General features: G+C 43.3%; 1 protein-coding gene across 2 annotated transcripts in view; it reads left to right on the top strand.

Annotated features, from left to right (window-relative positions):
• PAH (phenylalanine hydroxylase) overlaps positions 1–22,978 on the top strand; it is a 42,809-nt gene that overhangs the window by 16,349 nt on the left and 3,482 nt on the right. For both annotated transcript variants that reach the window (XM_027799420.2, XM_005435049.3), the window contains 10 exons: positions 143–326; positions 8,892–8,980; positions 11,147–11,214; positions 13,980–14,176; positions 14,506–14,641; positions 16,098–16,167; positions 17,712–17,768; positions 18,791–18,886; positions 19,217–19,350; positions 22,332–22,447. In XM_027799420.2, the coding sequence (XP_027655221.1) occupies positions 143–326; positions 8,892–8,980; positions 11,147–11,214; positions 13,980–14,176; positions 14,506–14,641; positions 16,098–16,167; positions 17,712–17,768; positions 18,791–18,886; positions 19,217–19,350; positions 22,332–22,447 (1,147 nt within the window). The remainder of the gene's footprint in view (positions 1–142; positions 327–8,891; positions 8,981–11,146; positions 11,215–13,979; positions 14,177–14,505; positions 14,642–16,097; positions 16,168–17,711; positions 17,769–18,790; positions 18,887–19,216; positions 19,351–22,331; positions 22,448–22,978) is intronic.

Below are 22,978 nucleotides of genomic sequence, written 5' to 3'. Positions count from 1 at the left end.
CCAGTGGCCACCATAGGCAATTCTCTACTTTTGAGTTATTTGGATTGCATAGTATGGGTAAATGAACGACACATGAATTTAAGCTAGTCTTTATGTCATATTTCTTCCTCTAAACCCTGTGGGACCAAAATCTCTCTCATAGGAAAAAGATATAAACCTGACCCACATTGAATCCCGACCTTCCCGTCTCAACAAAGATGAGTATGAATTCTTCATTAACTTGGAAGGCAAGAATGTCCCAGCGCTGGACAAGATCATCAAGTCCTTGAGAAATGATATTGGGGCAACAGTCCACGAGCTTTCACGAACAAAGAAGAAGGACACTGGTAAGGATACGTTGACAAGGATAACGTTGATAAGGAATATTTACATCACATACTTAAGTTACTTCTTTCTCCTGCAGCAAAGGAGTTCCTCTTGGATCTGTATGGCTGCATTTTCCTCCCTCTGCCTATTCTGCCTATGTTGTAAGCTTTTGCATTTGGAGACTTTCTCTCAGTGTAAACTGCCATGCTCTGTCTTTTGCCATGCTTCTGACTAGGTCTTCTGGGAACTGGTGTTACGGTGTTACGTTGTCACCTGCCTGGTTAGCTGGCAGCACTCGCAGTCTCCTAAAGACAGCCTTGTTGCAGTAGCTTGTTACACTATCTGCAGAAGTTAACAGGGATCAAAAGATGATTAGAGTTACAGGCTAAGGGCTCAACTTGTAAATCCCTAAGCAATGGTGCAGAAAATTGTAGGTACATTTATTTTCTGCTCCCAGTCTCTGCTCTGTTTTAAAATAATAGGCAGCATTTATATATACAGCTTTTGGAAAGTCATGCAGGGTGGCACACGTGTAACGTGAAGGAATAATAGGGGTGCAAGTGGGACACATATCACCATGTTTAATGCAGATAGGTAAGTTTATCAAACCCAATGACATGTTCCCTAAATCCCTGACTACCCTCCCAAAGCTGCTGGACCAGTAAGCACTGAAAGCTGCTGCAGAGCTTGTACACTTTTACCCTTTTTTTATGTTCTCTGCCCACATAGGAACTTGGAAGAAGAGAGACAGTATCTCCATGTGGGATGCACTGCATCTGTCTAGTTACTGTCTGCCCTGATTAAAAACCCCCACATAAATTGGATAACAATTTAAAAGGGCAAGCAGTTTCAGAAGAATCTTCAGCTGCATGCATGTACTTGGCTTGTAGATCAATTCCCCCGAGAAATCCAGGCCTTGATCTGTCTCCTTTTCCCTCCCACCCTGTCCCCACAATAAATCTGTGTCTGTTCAGTACCCAGTATAGTCAGGCCTCTACAATACCATTTTGTGGAAAAATGTCATCTATTGAAGACTTGCCTTTCACCTTCCTAAGGAGGGATGGCTCCCTGGAGTCCCTAGGGAGGTCACCAAGAGGGTGTCCTGGGAACAATTACAATGCCTGTGCACCGTTTGTCCCAGCTAGGGGACTGCCCTATCTTGAGCACTTCTCCCAGAGAACTCTCAGGTGAAAAGAAGCTCTATTTTAACTTTTAAGTGATACACAGACCCTGTGGACCCATCCAGACTTGCATAGTGAGTCCGTTCAGAGTCAGTCCACGTAAAGCCCGCACTGGCAGGTGAGTATATCACGATCGTGACAAGGCATCTTAGAAACAGATGTAAAATACTAAATCAGGAGATGGAGAGGAAAGTCCTGCAAGGGGTTATGTGGTCTTGTCCCCTGGCAAAAGGCAGGACCAGCTAAATTACCATCTGCCCTGAGCAGTGGAGATATCCCAGGCTCCATGGCTCTGCACTGAGGGGCTGCCCTGTTCTGACCAGCCTCACTGAGAGCTGATGAATTCTCCCCCTGCCTGCCTTGGACACTGGGAACAGAAGATACTCTTCCTCTTTAGATCAGCCTTTTCAGTCTGTGGTGACAGTATGGTGCCCAGCCTCAGACTTCCCTTCTCAGGATGCCTGGTTTCTGGGCTTGTGGCTGTCTTGTTGCTTTTCTCTGGAGCGTCTCCAGTAAATTAGATAAAACTTAAATGTAGCGATGAGCTATAAGGAGTCTACTGCTCTGGTGAGAAATTAATTAACGACTTATTAAACCAGTTGCTGTTCCCTTGCTGTTTATTTGATGGATCCTTCACACAAAGTCCAACTGCTTTCCAGGTTCTCCTTACTTAGGTAGGAACTGATGGTAAAGGATAGCGTAACAAAACAAAAAGTGATGGTGAAGTGCTCTCACAGTGCCTTCCCCCTTGTCATATGTCTCTGGGACCTCATAAATCACTCTGGCACAAAACTTGTGGCATAGCAGAGGTGACAAGAGCCCAGTCCTGTGCAAGGCCTGGTATGGAGTGATGGCATCCTAGTGGGGCAGAGGGATGGATTGCCCTCCTGCATTCCCCAGGGCTGGCATGCTCCTGGATTTGCTTCCTGACTTTGCTGTTGTGGGCCCTGCCTGCTGCAGCCCTGTCCTTAAGGCACCCTTGCACATCTGGGCTGAAAGGAGGAAAAATCTCATGGGGTGACTGTCCCCGCTGGTCTTCACTCTCCGTCACACAAGTACATGTAAGCACAATACCATCCATCTGTTTCTTTGCTTTTTGGGATTGCTGGTGCCTCTCACTCCTGTTATTGAAGCTAGAAAGACTCTGCCACCCACTTTGGTGGGAGCAGGAATAACTCTTCATTTCTGTAAGAATGTAATTCTGCCTTTGGAGGGAAATAAGGCAAGATTTTTTTGAGTTGTCCATGCTCCTAATTCTCAGAGATTTGCTGGAATTGAGGCTGCTCAGTACAGTGGTGGCTGCCTAGCATCCAGTCTGAGACAAACTTAAATGCCTCTTCAGATAACAGATGTGATTTTAATAGGATTTCAGACTTTAAATACTTTAGGTCTGGATCTTCCTCTTCCTCCCTAGGAACAACATAAAAGGACATGAATACCTTCCTGAGATCAGTGCTGGTAATCCTTTTACCATTTCCTTTGTGTCCTACCCATGACATTACATTTGAAAATGAAAAAGAAGAAGGCAGATACTCTTTGGAGTCAGTTCTCTCCATTCATGAGATGAAGGGACAAAAGGTTGATTAGGTGATTTATGATCACGTCAAATCAAAGAGCTTCTCTTTTGGGGGCTTTTTATTTCCAGGAGAAAGCTAGCAAGGCTTGCTGTTACCTTTGCTTTTCTAATCATTACTAAGGAGTTATTAATAAACTTTATTATAAAGTTGTGTATAAGCATAGGCTGGAGTTGGATAGAGATACAGCTCTCAGTATCATCCAAGAAGGGCTCATGAATGAAATTCTGACCTCACAGAAGTCAAAACCCCCATGGTCAGCTGCAGGATTAGGATTTCATTGAATGTTACTGTGTTGATCAAAGGGTTTTTGAGCTAGATTATCCTGTCAGTGCTGCAGAAAGAGGTTTGATCCCCTTCTGTCCGAGAGGATAACTTTTGTGTGTTTGTTAGTTTCAGTAATTCAGAAATAGTATAAAGTGGGAGCAACTTATTGCCAAGAAAAGAGAGGAAGATTTATTTTTCTTTTTGCCCTTTCCTTTTTTTCTTTTCTTTTTTAATTTCAGCTTCTCTCATGAGTAGTAAGCGTTCAGTCAAAATGAAATCCCAAAGGAGCCATATTTTGAAAGGTCAAACAAGCCCTACTTAGGGGATGAACTGCGGGTGGAAAATTCTGGGCTGAGGCAGCTACAAGGGCAGAGTGAAATGGGAGCAGCCCGAGTAAGATTCTGTCCTTTATCAGTGATGGCACTAACAAATAACAGGCCTTGCAGTGCCTTTTAGGTCAGTTTGCCTTTCTAAATGTATCCTCCAGGCAAGTCTGGTCATAATCTTCAGAAGCAGTTCTGTGAAATTTTATTCCTAGAACACAGAACTAGAGCAATATGCCCTCAGGGAGCAAAAATTCTCAGATATATGGTTTATAAGGACATTGTCACACTCTTCTCAGTGTGCAGGTAAAAGCTGGGAAGGTTTTCTCCTGGAGGTAGTCTGGGCTGCCATGGGAACAATAACTTTCATTGCTGCCTAAAGATGCTCTCAGCCCTTCCTTGCTAAGGGTTCACTTTGCTCATGTTCATGCTTTGAGAAAAAAACCTCTATTTTGCTCAGTTTCCTGTAGGATGCATCAGTGCTATTCTTGGGGCACTGCTTTGTGGACAGTCAGAGGAAATTTCTGTATTCTGCCCTTCTGTACCATTCAGTGTTAAACATGTGTGTATGTGCTTTATTGGTGAGGGATAAATGAATGGCTTCTTTTTCTTCTTCTTTTTTTTGTTCTTTTTTGTTTTGTTTGTTTGTTTTGTCTGGTCACTACCTGCTTTTAGAGTCTTTCCTCAGTTAAATGCAAAATGTAATTTTGGTTTCCCTTTGACACACCCAAATAGTTACGAACACCAGATTTGGATCAGCAGTGTAATTTTAGCTGACAGCAGGTCAGCAAAATGCTTTAAATCCAAAGGCAGTTTTAGAGCTTCAGATGAGATGGGCTAGCAATCACTGGGCTGAAAGCCCTTTGTAGAGATGGGAAAATTTGTTGTGAAACCACAGTGCATCTCTTCATGGTTCTTTTTGGAAACAAGCTGGGTATCTGCAGTCCACTTGGAGCCCATGAATAAAAAGAATCAAATATTATTTTGTTGCAGCATTAGGGAAATGCAGACAATTTATTGCATTTCTGAGACAGGCTGGGAGCTGAGGTTCTGTAGGGGCCTTGTTTGCTAAACCCTGAGGCTGGCCAAAGCATTTGGGACTGTTTAAAAAAGGACTAAACCTGGGCCTTGAACTGCTATAAATTGCATAGACCTGTCTTTGACCCTCCTCACAATGGTCCGAATGGAGGAGGTCTGCAGAAGTCCTCACTGCCCCTGCTTTGCTGCTTCTCATATAAATGGCTTATTAGCATTCTGCTAAGCGTTTGACCCCACGGTAATTTGGTCACCACTTGGGTGTCCAGCATGATCCCATAAATGCTGCTGTTTCACTTACAGACAAATCAATATTTATTACTAATCAGCCCACGTTTGCTCCTCAGACCTTCACAGAGGCCCAGTGTTGCAGCAGCTTGCCCTGGCGATTCATTAATGGCCGTGCAGGCAGACAGCGAGTCTGGCGAACAAGCTGGAGGAGGATGTTGCAAACAAAATATGGGATAGATTCAGCCAGGGGGTAATTTGATTTTATCTTTTAAATAGTTGCTAGGAGGGCTGGGGACAGCCTTCTGACACACCACAGCTAGGCAGAAGACCCAGTAGCCCTTTTGCACCCTGATCCTTGGTGCGAGGGCTGTATGGACCTGGTGCAGTGCCTGCCCTGGGGCTGTGCTCAGGACCTTTGAGTCTTGTTTCCATGAGAGCTGAGAAGGCTCAGGACTTTCCAGGACCTGACTTAACGTCAGCTGTGCTGGTGCAAACGGCACTAAGCATCCTTATGATTTTCCTTTCACAGTCTGCTCCTTTCATCCACATCTGCGAGCTCAGAGCTTCCCTCTCAGCCACTATTGGTGTCTGGGGGGACCTGGGAGGAGGGCACAGATCTGCTGAAAATGGGTCAGGTACCCATAGGGGCTGCATGCCTAGAAGATACGGAGCTGCTCCTGTGCAGGGGAAAAGCAAGCCACCCATCTCCATGCCCGGGACTGATACTGCATCAGCCCTGGTCTGTCCCAGAGCTTATCATGAGCTCTGCACTAAATGCTTTGGGGATCTTGACAATAACATGTATTTAATGAAAGTAAGTCCCTATTATATATCTGATTTAGCTCCTCCTGAAGTTGTGATGATTGAAATCCTGCCCGCCTAGACTTTTCTGATTCAGGACAGCAAAGCCCTACAAATATCACTGCTGAAATCCACTGTGGACTTCAGCCCTTGCCAATCTGTCTGCACAGTCTGGACCCTTCAGGTCACGGTGCGTCCCTGAGAATAGCTGTTATTCATTCTAACACTGACAAATCCTTTGCTGTGGGGCTGCCAAGACACCTTTTTTTCCGGTGCCTAATCAAAAAACCATTTTTATCAGTGTGCCTCACCGCAAGCTGATACTGGGGAGTTTGAGGCACAAAACTGTGAAGCAATTCCCCCACCATCACACAAAGCTCAGTGGCAGAGCTGGAAGATAAACCCGGTGCCCAGCTGCCCATCTGGAAAATAGGGGCAAGATGGCTGGGTGTGCTCAGCCTCCACGTGGGGCAAGTGAGCAGCGGCTCCTCTCCAAGACTCACACACACCTTTTCCTACACCCTCTCTGACTAGTTGAACTCAAGGGGTTGGAGGTGCAGCAAGGTTGCAAACAGCGAGGGGAGAGTATCTCTAGAGAAAACAGGGAGCTAGCAGCACGCCCAGCAAAAAAAGTCATTCCGGGAAGGTCTTCCTGGGACTGCTGCTGCCACCTAGTGACTTGTTCAGGTCAGTGTTTTAGGGCAGAGCAGGAGGGTGCGCAGCTGGGAAAGCCGGGCGACCAGGGCCCCCTCCTGCCAGGCGGGAGGAGGGGGAGGCAGAGCCGCCGGGCCGGGGCTCTGCAGCCCGGGACCTGTCCCGGCCGGCAGCCACCAGCTGCCTGCTCCCCCTGGCCTGCCCGAAAAAAATCTGAGGGCTTCCAGCGGGAGCGTTGGGTGGAGCCAGTCTGCTGGAACTGGGGGGCTGAGCCGCGGCCACCCAAAGTGCGCCTGTAAAGCTGCTGGTTTTGCTCTGGCCCCTCTGTGCAGGTGCCTCGCAGGCGCCCAGCACCACAAGTGCCCTTCATGGTGTTAGGCTCAGCAGAAAGCCAGGCTGAATAGTCCTGGAGACAGAGTGATCCTCTTATCCTGTAGGTGGTCCATCAGTCTGGGGATGAACTCCATCAGCAAGGCACTGCAGGGAGCTCATGCAGCAGCTGCCGGCTGGGGATCAGGTTCACTTGGCACAAAACCCAAAATCAAATGGGGAGGTATGGCTGAGTGGCAGTGCTCCCAGCTGAGCAGAGCCATGCAGGGGAATGAGCCATTTTCCAAGCACTGACTGAGCAAGCGACTGCCATTTCTGCAAGAAAATCACTAAATGAACTGCAAACATTTTATTCATAGAGACTGCTGAGAGGCCCTGGCCTTGGACCAGCAGACCTTTGGGTAGTATTAGCCTTGAAGTCCACGTTGCTGACTTGTGCTTAGTGTGGGGACCATGTGGGTTATAATTGCATGGCCTAGGCATGGGATAAAACCTTAGGTGGAGGTCTTGTGACCTTTCCTTACAAAAAGTATGGCAGAACTGGAAGGGGTGCAGACAAGTTGATGAGAGTGCTCAAAGATAGCCCACGGTTTCTGTGTCTGAAATGCACAGGCAAAGCCTCAGCCAGGAAGATGGACAATAGATGGAGGCTCTGACACGGAGCTATAAAATCCTAGGTGGCCTGGAGAAGGGGAGTAACAGCAAAGGATCTTTGTATGCAGGAACTAATTAACATGAAATGAAATAATCAAGCTTAAAACACAAGGGAGTAATTTTCCATATCAGATGTAAAGAAATGATGGAGCTCAGTGCTGCGGAGTTTCCTGGAGGCAGATGTGTGCACGGGCTCAAAGAGCACTTGTATTTGTGAGAAGTTCATCACAGGCTACTAAATTCATGTCTGTAGCCTCTGACTCAGGCAGAAGGGAAGGGAAAAAGAAAAAGGTCAGGCAGCTAGGGTCAAAGGGCCGAAAATGTAAGAATGGGGCAACAGAAAGGAAACCCAAGCAAGCTGAACCTAGTAGCACTGGCAGCTTCCAAGATGTGCCCAGCTGCCAGTGGTACCTAGGCAAGAGACTGGAAAGGCTCCACGTTCCCTGTGCTCCCTCCACTGAGCTTCCCTCTCTCAGTGTTGCAGAGACCTGGGGTGGCCAGGCCCAGTTGTGCCTGCCAAGAGGGTCTCTGGCTTGGTATCCAACTGGATCCTCCTGGAGGAGATGGAAGAGGGGGCTGCAGCCTAGGACAGCCATTGCATGTGTGTGCCAGGTCTCGTGCTGTTGAGGGGACACGTGGCAGGGACTGCCTGGACCACTGGGTGAGTACACTTGTGGCTCCAGGAAGGAGGTCTGCCCTGGGATGACTGTTCCATGTACCTCATGAGCTGCAAAGAGCCTCTCCTCGTTGTGCAGTTGGCATGAAGACACTTGCCTTCTGCTTTCCCCTCCCTGAACACACTGAATTGGGAAAGACCTGTTATTCTTCCTTGCCCTCCAACTTATATCCTTCTATAAAGGGAGGGCCACACAGGCATTATATGCTTTGTAGTCAGTGTGGCCCCATTTCATATTCTGACTGCACTGTAGGCAGTGTGTACAGTATGTGAGTCACAAGGCAATAGAGAACCAGAACCAGAATATTAATTAAATGAATGCATTATTGTGTAAAGACTGCAGTAAACAATGCTAGCCTGAGGTATTAGGTGCCGTTTATAATTTTATTTCAGCATCCTAGCTTAAGTGAGGCCATCAAGGAGGTCTTAGAAAGAGATTTCCAGAGGGTCAAATAATCCTGTATCATTCTTGTGGGGTTTCTTGGTGTTCCTTTGAAATGGCTGATTCCACCTACCGTAAAAGGAAAGATACTCTAGAAAAATCCCTGCATTTTGGTAAGCCAAGAGACCAGAATAACAAACAGAAAATCATAAACATTACAAGCCAGGTCTGCGCTAAGGGCTAGACAGTTCTGATGCTCTGTATTCTTCCAACAGTGCAAAACAGCCACAAATTCAAGATATCTTGCAGGGTTTGCTCTTGCCTCCTACTACAGGGAAAGGCCATTGCTGCCCGAAGAACTTAGTCCGTTGCGTATGTTTATTTATATTTATGATGAAAAGATGGAAAGATCAGAAGGCAGCCCCAAACCAAATAACGAAGCAGCATACCAGTCTCTGTTTCTCTTCTGTTTTGCAGTGCCATGGTTCCCAAGAAGTATCCAGGAGCTGGACAGGTTTGCCAATCAGATCCTAAGCTATGGAGCAGAATTGGATGCTGATCATCCTGTAAGAAACAGATCTTTATTTTTTTCAACATGTTTCCAGTTATTGGGACAGGTGTTTCTTTCATTTACATTTGAACTGCTTTAAGACAGATCTAGTAGACTGTCTCAGATGGTATAGGACAGGAAGAGTACCACATTTCTAGGGTTAGAATCAGCCCTATCTCAGGTTATGAAGTAAATCGGACCAAAGGTTGCTTTGATTTGAGCAAATATTAGGAGACCTTAGAAGTCATAGCAGTCATCAAAGCACAGTGCCACCACAAAGACACCTCTAGTTTTCCCAGGTGGCTCTGATGTGGTGACTTCAGACTTGTTTTGTGAATTACAAATTACAAAAATTACAGAAGGAACATATCATAGCCTGGAGACAGGAAGACTGTTTTTTTGATCCTTGATTACATACACACTACTGAGCTTAGTGTCTTGTTATGCGGTTGCTAAATCTGACATGATTCTTGTATGGTGAAACATAACAAAAGAAAAGGTCCTTGTTTCAAAAAGTTTGTGGTTTAAATGGTAGGGTCAGAAAGCTTCATTGGCTTAGCTGATAAAAAAAAAATTATTCAGTGTTTTTTCAGCTCTTCCAGATACAAGAATACTTTCTGCCTCTATTCCCTCTCCAAGCAAACAACAACTTATTTTCATTTGTCAAAACACAGTGAGCTCCATGCAGTGCAACAGAAATTGCTGCTATTAGTTTAATTGAGATAGGGTGATTATAAATAAATTACATGCAGCACAACAAAAATTGCTGCTATTAGTTTAATTGAAATGGGGTGATTAGTCATTCACTACCTATTGCTTAATTCAAGATGTGTTATGTATCATGTACAATGATTCATGATGTTCAGTGTGGTCATTTGAAAGGCAGAATGAAAGGAGATACACTGAGTCAACGGCCCCCTTGTGTGTCATGTGGGAATAGACCAAGATTGTATTTGAAACAAGAAACAAACAAACAAAAAAAGGTATTAAAAGGAATGAAGCATCTCTGCTCCAGTTCCTAGAATTAGTTAGTGAGCAGTTTATGCCTTGAAAAGGAAACCCAGCTGCTAGGGTAAATAGGTGTGACAGTACACAGAGCGCAGAAAAAGAGAAATTAAAGGAGCCCATGTTTTTAGCAGTTAAGTGATATAGGATTTTATCACAAATACCTGTATGCCAGGTTAACCTTGGACAGTGCTTCTGGCCAAAAGAGGCCACTGGCTGCCTTTTTTTGACTTACACTCTTAGATCTCCATCTCACTTCAGCTGCCTCCTCTGCTTGGTTGTGTTTCATGGCCCCAGTCCAGTTGTGCTGTGTACCCCTAAGAGATGCATTCATGAACTGCTGCAGTGCTCAGTGCGTTGTTGCTATTTGCCCTGCAGAAGTGTGTCCTAGCTTGGAAGGACACTTCTCTACTGCAGGTGGTGAAGGCACTCCTAGCCCTGAGGAACGTTTAGTCTAAATAGCAGGCACACTGGGATAGGAGAATAGTTATACGAGATGAAGATTTAGAGATTATATTTCTTATCCCTGGTTTTATTAGTAATTAGCTGCAAAGGTCAAGCTCCCAACTAAAAGGTCTATTAGACATTCCCTGTAGTAATCAAATCCATTCAAATGGTTGAATTTGTAGTGCAAATGGGGCTTTTGGCCTGCTAAGTTCCTACTGTTGTAGCAGTTTGAAAATGGGCACCTTTAAGCGTAAGTTCATGCTGAAAATCCACCTAAAAAGTCTGACTGAGTCGATGAGTGTGTTTTGAACATGTTTTAACTCTGCTCCTCTAAATCAGCCCAGCTGTACCATGAACTGCAACAAGCTTCATGAGAAACCAGGACACAGTTATCTGAGTGCTGTTAATTTAGTGTATTGCTCTTGCAGAAGCACCTTGTTGGTGCTGCAAATAAGAATGTTTCCCTTTATTGTGGCAAGCAGAAATGAGAAAATGAAAGGACTTGGCGGACACGAGGTGCTGGGAGGCTGTGGCTGAATGGCTGCTCTGGTGGCCCTGCAGACTGGGAAGGAGCGGTGCCCTGTTAGAATGGAGCCGGGCAGGATGGAGACAGCTTCCCCATTCACCCTCTTGCACTTCTTAGACTGCACCACCCGTGCCTGAGGGTGTTCAGTGAGAGGAAGCCTGTTCACCACCTGTGCACGGACTGACTATTGCTGTTTCTCTCCAGGGGTTCAAAGACCCTGTGTACCGGGCCCGGAGGAAGGAGTTTGCAGATATCGCCTACAACTACAGACAGTGAGTGCTCAGTGTGTGGGCAGAAAGCAAGCCCACATCTTCTGCCCTCTTCCTAGGGCTCTCACCCTGCTGGCAATCTTTGTTTTTCCACAAGCATCCTCTTGCTGTTGGCTTTTCTCTGCCATGTGATTAAATCTTCCTGTTCATGCATTTATCCCCAAATCACAGTAAAACAAAAGTAAATTGTTCCAGGCACACGTTCAGAAGAGAACATCGCCTCCCTCCTTTCCGCACAACACCCCTCTTCCGTGGCTTTGTTGTCTAATTGAGCAGCAGACTCTGTTGTTACTACAAAGACCTGAGCATTGAATAAAGCCTCTTCTGGCATTCTCCCCATTAAATCAGAGCTAGGGGATTAGTGCCTATCATTTACATTAAAGCAGGAGCTGCATACACTATTAAAATAATGAATAACTTATGGTTCTGATGCTAATCCAGAGCCTGATACTCTACTTTTATCATGTCTGACCCAGCTGCAATCAGCAATTTGGGCTCTCATTTCCCAAGAAAAATAAATTCAGTTAGAATAGGCTTGCTTGATTGCTTTCAATGATCAGATCTGGAGTAGATAAAATTCTGTTCCCAGAGCCACTCACACATTTATATCAGTTCTACTGGGCCTGATTCTTGCTGAGACTGGTAAAAATTGTGATTGCAAAGGATAAAGTAACATATGTTGTACATTTAGGGCTTCACTTTGCAAAGGATTGTGATGAAAAGAGAGTCCCTGAGCCAAAGAGCTAATAGTCTAATCACAAAATGAGAGACAAAATTGAACGGATGGGAAGTGAAAAAATTCAGGTGAAAAATGTTAGGAGTCCAGTTTATAGCTAGAAAATTTGGTTAAAACTTTGTGGCCAGATGTGGATGGATCTAATGTCCATTTTTAGGTATCCCACAGAAGATTTTCTTTCCTGCATAATGGATAGCAAATTCTGGTCTCTAGTTTGCAGGCTTTCACCAAATCCTATATAGAAATAAAACAAAAACCATGTTAACCACTCACTCTCCCCAACAGTCAAACTGAAACCATTATATTATGAGATGTAATTAATATTTAGCCTGCTATCCAGATCCTCAGACACATTAGAAACAGATCCTACACAGACGTGGACTTATGTCCCAAAAGCACCCTTTACGCAAAATTCTTGGACTTTCTGATTAGGTCTTTCAGTAACAGAGACATAAGTAGGCTGTGAAAGCCCATGTTTGGTCTTCTGGGGCTTCTGGCGAGAAGGCATGTGGTTTTTGTGACTTTGGGTGTTGATTCAGGAAGGCCCAGATGGACCTGTGGTGTCTTCGCCCTGGGTGCTACACCTGGTGGACATGCCTTTCAGAGTCTACAGTTTGGAGGAGAGGTCAAGGGGGTGTCTCCAGCACGGGGGGGCAGAAAGGCAGAGAACTGGGCAGCAGAACAACCAAAGTTATCAGGCTTCATGGGAATATCTGAAAAGGCAAAGGTGCTTAGCTTATGAATGTGCTACCCAGCTACAAAGGTGAGATGGTCCTGTCATTGCTTGTCTTACATTCTTCCTGTAATCAATTTCATCCACTACTGTGTCCCTCCTTTTGCACCTATTTTGTTCTCTTTCCTCCTGCTGTTTGCTTCTCTGCTTTGCCTTTGCTCTTTTGCTTTCTCTCCCAATACATTTACCCATTGTTTTTGTTGGATTTTTAATTTTGTTGACTTCTCTTTGCTTTTAGCTTGCCTTTTCCCTTTGCCTTCCTTTGCTTCTGGCCCTGTTGATCATTGGAATTTTTTAATTGAAACTTGAAAGGTTTTTAAGTCATAGCTTCCCCCTGTAGCCCTGGAAGGTGGTTCAGGATTACTTAGGAGTGCTATAGGACCTATTCCCCAGCAATCCTAATAATTCAACGTGATGTTTAAAGCTCCACAGATCAAGGAGGGCTGATACAGAGAGACAGAAAAAGATAGTGCTCCGGAGGAGCTGCCCTGAGGCTCAAGGGAAAAACAAGGGAGTGGGAGATGGTGAGGTGTCATCAAGAGTTTGACAATGGATCTCTGGGGCTTGGAAAGCTCCAGCATTATTCCAGCAGTGATGTTAACCCTATTAAGTTACTTACAACCCTTTGATTTTTCAAAGCTGCTGGATTCACCTATGGCCCTATCATTATTGCTAAGGAATTGACTATTCATGGGAGGCCAAACTACATTGCTTGTGGTTGTCTAATTCCTGCTAGCTTCAACATGATATAAGCACATGGAGGCCTGAGGGTGGGATTTGACTCAAAATTATTCATGGCATTATAAAAAGTCAAAGTGGCTGGAATCTGCATCTGTTACAGTATAAAGCACAGATAAGAATTTCTCTGCTCTTCCAAGAAACAATTTTCTGGAGCTGATGGTTTCCCTGTTGTAACAAAAACAATTAATGTAAAGTGTATTAGAGCAAGAAATACAACAGCTGCTCCATATCTAGAAATACAAACAAATTGAAACCAACAGCCAGCAAATATTTTTAGAAGAACATCTTGATAAGGCAAATATTCATTAATTTATTTTTACCACAATGATGCAAAGAGTTGTCTAAAGTCGAGTATCTTAGTTGAGGTCAGTAAAGTCCTTCCCAGCCTATGCTTAGGAGCAAGTGATGCTCCTTTTGCACCTGCATATCAGACCAAAGGCATCTCCCCACCTGCACCAGTAGCTCCTAGCCAGCCCATGTGAAGTTCCCAAATGTGACGATGGTGGCATAGGACATTTCCTCTGTTGCTCCTATGGAGGGTATCCATTTTCTTCCCAGTGGCCAACCTATTCCTCGAGTCACCTACACAGAAGAAGAAAAGAAAACATGGGGCACTGTCTTCAGGGAGCTGAAGAGTCTTTATCCAACTCATGCTTGTTATGAGCACAACCACGTATTCCCACTGCTGGAGAAGTACTGTGGCTACCGGGAGGACAACATTCCCCAGCTTGAAGATATTTCAAAATTTTTGCAGAGTAAGTTTGAAGCATATAAAAGAACCAGACCAAAGGAAAGGCCTCAGCTGTCAGTGGGGGTGGTGCTTCCAGAAATGGAAAAGCAGTCCCTGCTTTATCACAGACTCCCTATAGTACCCCTTCTAAAACTTCTGGGTGTACAATGGTACAGATGCTCAGATACTGTAATGGTATACATGGGTAGAAAATTCCCTGCTCTTTCACAATTCAATTCTGTTTAACATGAGAGCAAAGAAAATAATTAACAAATGTTTCACTGTGAGGAGTCAGGATAAGGATAAATCAAGCACACTAGCTGTTTTTAAGATGATATTTTTTTGTCCCTTCAGCCTGCACTGGATTTCGCCTGCGTCCCGTTGCAGGCTTACTCTCCTCTCGGGATTTCTTGGCTGGGCTGGCATTCAGAGTATTCCACTCTACACAGTATATTCGCCATGCATCCAAACCCATGTACACACCAGAGCCGTAAGTACTTTGGCATAGAAAACGTGTAAAGCTGAAGCAGACTAACAGCAGGGTCAGCCCAACTGATAATAGCCATGTGGGGAGCACTCCTGGGAACAGAGCTAATGGAGAGCAGCCACACGACTGCTGTCTTCTGAAAACATTTTCGGAAGATTTCTATTCTTTTTAATGAGATACATCCTCATCTGCAAGTTCTCATGGGGCGGATGAGACAGTTCTGCTACTGAAGGCATGTTTGCATGGTGGTGGGGATGCAAGAGAGCAGTGTGCAAAGGCATTTAGCTTAGCTATTAGCACCCAAATAGTGGTGTGGAATCTAGTGCAGGAATGACTCAACATGTTGCAAGCAAGCTTCTGGCAGTAAGATAGAGGAAGCCCAGATCATTGATTCCTTCTCTTTTTCTGTTTATGCTATAATGTTTCTCTCTGTCCCTGTCCATTGTCCTTTTCCTCTTGACGTTTTCAAAACAGTTTTCTTCCTCTGCTTCATATTGTTGCAATTCTTCCTCCCCTCCCTTACCATTTCTTTTCTTCCTACCCATTCCCACAACCTCCTTTTCCCCCTTCATTTTTCTATCCCTCATTCTTCTGGTTTTCCTCCCTGCTTCTGCTTGCCCCATTCTCATTCTGCACAAAGCCAGGCTGAAATGTCTTTCACAGACCCGGCCCTCCTGGGATCATCTTGTCCCTTTTCCATCTCACCAAATCGCTTCTCTGTCTTTGAAAAATCTAGCAGTCCCTAGGTGAGTTCTTCCCCAGACATGCCTCTCCTGCCACCAACTTCAGCTTGTGATGAAAATAGTCCTACCTGATGAAAAGCAAGTTCCACCTGTCAGTGGGAGGCTCTGGGCCATAACAGGGACTGGAGTTGAGCTCTTGAGGTACATGTTGACACCATGGTGACTTGTTTGAGTAGCCTGAGCTTCATCTAAAGAGATTTCTTGTCTTTAAGATGGAAAAGTCCATGTTCTCTTCAGTGGAGTGATTTCTTTCTCGGCATTCCTGAGCTGGGCCTGCAGTTGAATGGATGGTTTTCTTCCATAAGGAAAAACAAATAATGTATCATCCTTCCTCTGAGGGATGTATGTTGATAAAAGCACTGAAAACCCTGGAGTGTGCAAGCATTTCCATTACAATAATTTTAGAGAAAAATGTTTTCCTGTGAGTCTTGAGCTTTATTTGCTGGTACAAGCAGCTGTGCTGACTCTAGGTGTTCACCCAGCATTGTATGAAAGAATGAAAGAATGAAATACTGAAATGATATAATGAAAGAATGAAAATAAAATGAAAGAATGAAAAAAAATGATGAAATGAAATGCAATGAAATCATGAAATGAAATGCAATGAAATAATGAAGTGAAATGAAATAATTAAATGAAATGAAATAGTGAAATGAAAGGATGAATTAATGAATCTCCTAAAATAAAGTTATTAAAGATGTCATGTTTTCCTGCAGTGATATTTGTCATGAGCTGCTAGGACATGTACCTCTGTTTGCCGATCCCAGTTTTGCTCAGTTTTCCCAGGTAGGTTACTCAGTGGTTATACTGTTTATATAATTGAACACACCAGAGACTAATATAGAGGATGAACCAAGGGCTATGAGGGGTGGGGTGGATTTACCTTTTAGCATACTGTTTAAGAGTGGACGAGGCTGATTTATTTATTGTTTGAAATGTTGACACAGATCACTTCAGTGAACTCATACACTCAAACTCCAAATATCTGTGTTGGTGGAGTTGTTTTTTACAGGCAAGTCCTTTGTGAAGCCATCATCTATAACACTTTTTGTAAATGTTGATCCTTCTGAGCAAAGTTAAACGGCTCATGAGTCAGATGAATTATTGTCCCACCATGCAGACCAAATGTTAGAGAAAGTGGGGATATTTTTTTGTTTTTATTGAAGCCACAGAAGAGGCTGAGTAAAGTGAGGAACTGTCCCAGCTGCAAACATGTGAGAAGGCTGGAGATGAGCTTTTGCTTTGGTAGTGCTAATGTCTCTGGAAAAGAAGCCAAACCTTAGTGAAGGAGTAAACTTCTGGCTGCATCTTACCAGAAAACATGAAAAGACACAAAGAGAAGAAGTCATAAAGAGAGAAAGACAGACTGACAAACAGACAGAAAGAAAGAAAGCAGAAAGACAAAAAGGAAAAAGGAAAGAAGGGATAATAAAGACAAGAAGAGAAAGAAAAAGAGAGACAAAGAAAGAAAGGATAGAGGACAGAAGAGTGAAAGGATGGAAGGACAGAGGAAGGAAGGGAGGGAGGAAGGAAAGAAGGAAGGGAAAATGGACTTGATGTAACATCCTGCTCAAAAGACAAAAGTTGGCTTCTCGTAGTTAGTAAGCACTCAGTATTGCCCTCTGCCCTTTCGCAGAACAGGTTTCCTTCAAGATAAGCCCTACTGCACCTTGGCTTCTTAGGATTTGACATGGTGATGGCTGCTCCCATGCTTTTGGTATGTGTGTGTGTGGCACTGATTTTTGCACTGTGCAGTCCTCACTGAAGTAAACCAAAAAAGGAACCTGCCTATATACAGTCTGTGTGGCTGTCTTCTGAATCCAGCTATTGCATGCTTCCCAGGAAAGTCTCCATTAGCTCCCAAGTTATGAATAAGCTCTTTCAAGTCATGGCCTGTCATTCAGAAAAAATAACACATTCAAGGCTCCAGGAAAACTGCTGCAATCAGTGCTCATCAAAACAAAGAGAAATATTTAAGGTGTGTGAGTGTGATTGATTTACTTCCTTTTGACCATGTCATTCTCTCAGATGTGCATTGTAGACTTGATCAAAAGCCTGTCAAAACAAGAGGAAAATTTTATTTGACCTCAGTGGCTTTGTACCAGGCACAAAGGATCATGCCTTGTAAATGACATTTGGACAAGACCCTTTGTTCATTTCTGGAGAGATTTCTGGTTTAAAATTGATGTTGCACGATAGGAACATGTCCTGTAAACATTTGTGTGTGGTAGTAAGTGATGGTAACATTTAAAATGTGAGAAATTACATAAGACGAGACACTAAGAATGTCTGCAATAAACAGCTTGAAGAATAATGGTTTATTGTTACAGGAAATTGGACTGGCATCTTTGGGAGCTCCAGATGATTTCATCGAGAAACTCGCTACGGTAATTTAATAAATGAGGGCTCAATTTTCAGAAGCACCCTGTGTTGTCTTAATTCTGCTGCCACTGAAGTCACTGATAGAACTCCCATAGAGTTGAATGGGAACATAGTGAAGTCCATGGTTGGAAAACCCCACCCTGAAACAGTTGCATTGAAGGAAAAAAGCTTTGGCACCCCTTATTCAAAGTGGCAGTTGTGATTAAACACAGAAGCCCAGACAAGATTTCCTCCAGCACAAACATATTGGGCAAGAAGAGATTACATGTGACTACATGCCTGCAGGAAATTTCAGGAGGCAGCTTCAGCAGCTGTTCTACCTGCAAGTGCCTCTTCTCTTCCATGCTGCCAGGCAGATAATGTCCTTTGCAGTCAGTGTGGCTCACCTGAATCCTACTCTGAGACTACTGAGACCCAGAGTTGTAAACTTGAAATAAAAAAAAAGGATATATGCCTATGAGATTAGTGTCCCCACTGCCAACTCACCTGGGAAAAGCATTCCGTCACCTTTGCTGCTTCTGATAGATGAGGTAGTTCTTCTGAGCCAGAGCAGGTTTCCCATCAAAACGATAGACCAAGAAGTCAAGCTGGGCCACACACCATCTTCCTTCAATATTGCACTAACCACCCATTTCCCCTTGCTACTGCAGCTAGATGCCCTCTGTGTGAAATGGGACACAAACTTCTATCAATTAAGGTTCAAACTTCAACTGGCTTGGCCACAAAAAATGAAATTTTATTGCTATAATTTTATTGTCTCTGCTCTGCTGAAAAATGTAAGCACAATAAACCACAACTGTGTTTGTCAGGGAGCTGAACTGATTTGCAGGCACCATGAGTCTAGCACTGTGCCCCTTTCAGGAGAAGAATTTCATTCTGTGGGGACATTTATTGTATTTATACAGTTGATATTTGACACATGGCAACATTTTAAGTAGAAATGGAAATGCTAAATGTATTCAAATCAATGATGTGCACCTTCTCTTTTTGATCAAGGAATCATATTTCTGTCTAACTTTCTTGCTAGGTTTATTGGTTTACAGTGGAATTTGGACTATGTAAGGAAGGTGATTCCCTCAAGGCGTATGGTGCAGGGCTGCTGTCTTCGTTTGGGGAGCTGCAGGTGTGTTCTATAAAAACATTTCAAAGATGTTTATAATCACACAATGTTTTCTTCTGAATATCTTCAGATTCTTATTTTGTTTCCTACTTCTTGCATACTAATAGCATGAAATGTGGTAATTCATTGAAGAGCTCTAATACATGTGTCAGTATATAAGTACACAGAGAACTCATACCTGCTTCTTTCCTAGTAAGTGACATTGTCAACGTATTCCACAGGAGCAACTTCTTCCGGTCTGAAACTGTGTGGGATTCAGTAGCTCTATATTTCTTTCACAGCAAATTCAAGCACTTTTAAACTGAAATAAATTTCTTACCTTTTTGCTCATAGTATAGTTTATCAAGTAAGCCTGAGATTCAGCCTCTTGTCCTGGAGAAGACTGCTGTGCAGAAGTACCCTGTTACTGAGTTCCAGCCTGTCTACTATGTTGCTGAAAGTTTTAAAGATGCAAAAGAAAAGTTAAGGTAATCCAGTCATTCCACCAAAGACCCAATTTCTTGTCCATTGCCAATACAGTGGATTTGATTGCCACAACAGATCTTGGGTTGACTGTAATAGTTTGAGAGGCATTAGAAAGAGTTGTGCAATGCTTGAAGAGACTAAGCAGCTGTTACACTCAAAATCTTGTTATGGGCATTAAGGGGAACATACTTTATGCATGAAGCCAAGAATTTGTGGTTAGTCTAATTGAGCGTTTGATCTGTATAACCAAAATGCAACAGAAAATTATTATTGGTTGAATTGCAAAGATACTAACACTAAGGGTCAAAGCTATTTAGTTAATGCAAAACAAATCTCTTCAACAATACTATAGTTAAAAGTTCTAGTACAAATACCCCTCCTGGTATCTATTTCTTTTCCTCTGAAGTTATGCTCACCCTTACACTTTCTTTTGTGTCAGTTTCAGTCTTGTGAGGGCTGGAATTGTCAAATAATCATCATCTTGAGGTCTTCAGAGCAGGACTGTGATGTTCATCTCATGAACATGAATGAGTGAAGTTCCTCCTTTTTGTGAGGAGGTGAATGGTGTTGATGCCTCCTTTTTTCTTCTTCAGCCCAAGGTTTCCTCAGGGCCATTTTAATGTTTTTTAACATGCTTTACATTTTGCTTTTTCTACATTGTCTGCAAATCTGTGTTACTTCTGACTTAACTATTTATGTTACTTTTTCTCTTTGTTTCCTCTAAACCAGTTTTTTTCTTCTCAGCTCCTAAGTTTGCTTTACTGTAAGTAACTGACCAGCGGGGAATTGTTGATAACCCAGAGACTACCAACATCATCCTATGCTCATGCCTTTAAGGCCTCTGTCGTCAGCCCATGCTGGTATTCCTTTATGCTGCATCACTACTTCAGGATCAGACTTTGCTATATATGGCACGACTGCTTGCTGTTCCTGCCTATATAAAGTTACTGATGATAGGCATTATAGCACACAATTATTCAGAATTAAGCAAAACTAAAACAAATTAGGTAATAGCTACATGTTCCTAAGACAATTGTTATTACAGCTAAACAAAACTCCAAGCAAGCCTAATAACACCAACCCTGAGGCCTGTGTGGTTAGCTTAACACAGAGCCTCCAGCTTGTTACCACCAGCGTGTTTACAAGACTATGGGGTTACGCAGTAAATCTTGCAGTCATCTGTGACTCAAATACAGATTCAGTTCCAGTTCAACAAGACTTCGAAATAATGATCCAGGTTCAGTTCTGGTTCTTGAAACAAGAATGACTCAGACTGTGTTTGGGGTTCAGCTTGGGTTCCACCTCACAACAATATTTCTATTCTAAACACCATCATATTTCTGGATGTTAGTCAAGCCACTAGGGGTTAGCTTTAGTTCACACTTTAACAAGTTTTTCACTTGGAGATGACTTGTCCCAGACCTGCAGTCTCTTCTCTCTCTCTCTCCCCCATTCACAGATAAACACATGCTGAGACCCAAGATACTCTGCTGCTCCAGGCTTCTCAGCTCCACAGTCTTCCTAGCTACCTCCTCTGCTGCTTCCTCAATCATCATAAGCCTGCAGCATCTCCTTCTGCCCTTTTCTGTGGGGTAATACCTGAGAAAGATGGCTTTCTCTTCTGGTTTGTGCTATTAATATCCTGCACGCAGTTTCCATCTTCTCTGTATACTTCTCTGAGTAGCAAGTTCCTTGAGAAAGCGGAAGCTGCTGCCTTACTCTAGACAAACTATCTTGGAGCTTCTTTTATTTGTTTCAGTGACCAAATTAGAAAAGTGGTTAAATTGAAATAGAGGTCTGGGGATTGGTCCAGTGCCTGTGTTCGTGGCTTGCACCTGAACACATGAGTTTGTGTGTAATAGAAAACCTCCCTGAAAAATTATTCTGAGGTTGACCCAAAACATTTCAGCTTAAGGCATTCATCTTCTAATTAGGATCTTACCTTCAGCTGGGATTTAGGAAGACTGTCTTCTAACGTGCATCTCTCCCCTTAGGAAAATTGGACTGATGCCACTAAATATTTTCATCATAGCTAACATAATTTTTTTCCACTGTCACACCTTCTGATCTGCTCACACGGAACTCTGTTTGAGATAAAGGTAATGGCCTTAGCTGATAATAATTAGGACTAAAGTGAAGAAGCAATGTGGAGGTAGCATCCGGCATATTCCACTGTTCTGGGCATATGGGATTTACCATGCTAAATCACAGCCTGTATATTGGGGCTTCCATAATCAGCTCCTGCATGCTTTCCTTCTTCTTTCAGCAATAACTTCAGTAATCTGAAGCAGATATATAACCCAGTATCCTGCTGGAGTCTACAAGGAGCTAGAATAATAGCTCTGACCATCTCATTCCATTCAGAGCTCTCCTTTCCACAGTTCTCTGGTTATGCAAATTAATGTTTTCCCAAGATAACGAAGTATGAATGCTTCTGCCATGGAATTAACTATTTTGTAGCAGGGAAGGCTGCAAATAAGGAGTGGCAAGAATACTGCTTTACTCCATTGACTATGTCCTGTCTTTGCAATGATGTGGAAGCTACTACCAACAATGTCAGAAATTAACACTCTTCTTGCTCCTTGGTATGCCAGGATGACATAGGTACTTGACCTTATTTTCCCAGAAATTGCAGACTTGGATCAGTATTTCTATATTTTGCATTACTGAAAGGACAATGAGGTTTTCAAGTTTGGCAAATCCAAATAACTACATAGTTGTCCTGTACCAGGAAGAATGTTGCCATGCCAATAGCATAATTATTCCTGTTAGGTAAAAAAACCAAAGTTGTTAAGGACAAATGCAGATTCAAGAACATTACTGAATGCTGTAGGTCTCAGATCACTGAGCAGGAATTTCAGTTGTTTCCTCTCACAGATTTTCTTATTCCCCTCATCAACAAATGCACACACCAAGAAAATAGTGAGTTACTGAAAAAAGGAGCTTTCTGAGTTTGTATGTGCTTTTTGTATTTTTGCCTCAGGAAATTTGCTCAAACAATCCCTCGTCCTTTCTCTGTTCGGTACAATCCCTACACCCAGAGGATTGAAGTCTTGGACAATGCAAAGCAGCTGAAGAACTTAGCTGACACTATCAACAGTAAGGAACTACAGATTTGTTACCTTGAATTCCTCAAAACTTGGATCAGAAATAGCAATCACAAAGCAGATTTTGTCTGGTTGCATTAATACTCTGAGCCTGACCAAGTTAAAGCAGCACATACGTCCTTTCTGGTGCAAAAACTTCTTCCTAATTCTAGCCAAGCTTCAAAATTTGACTGTAATTTGTTGCACCTGAAATATCCAGTTTTAGTGGAGGTGCTAGGAATGGCCAGAAGGCCTTGGGATGGATTCTGATGTGTGGCTGTAGCTGTTCTCAGTAAGGAAGAAAAGGAAAAGTTTGGTTTTAATAAAATTTCCTTTTGCCATTCTGGTCTTTTCCCTGATACATTTTCCCCCTAACATTTGCTAGCCTGCTGAGAGCCAGCACCCCCAATCCTGTGAGCCATCCTTGTGTATGGGTGATGAAGGTAAAGAGCTGACTCTGCAGATATTACTCCAATAGGACCCTAATAAATGTGTCCAGCCCAGCACTTCTTTGCTGACCTTATTCTTTCAGGGGATGGATATA

This window comes from Falco cherrug, chromosome 5 (assembly GCF_023634085.1).
Source record: "Falco cherrug isolate bFalChe1 chromosome 5, bFalChe1.pri, whole genome shotgun sequence".
Classification (NCBI taxonomy): domain Eukaryota; kingdom Metazoa; phylum Chordata; class Aves; order Falconiformes; family Falconidae; genus Falco; species Falco cherrug.
Note: the sequence above shows the minus strand (reverse complement) of the source record. Positions and strands in the feature narration are given on the sequence as shown.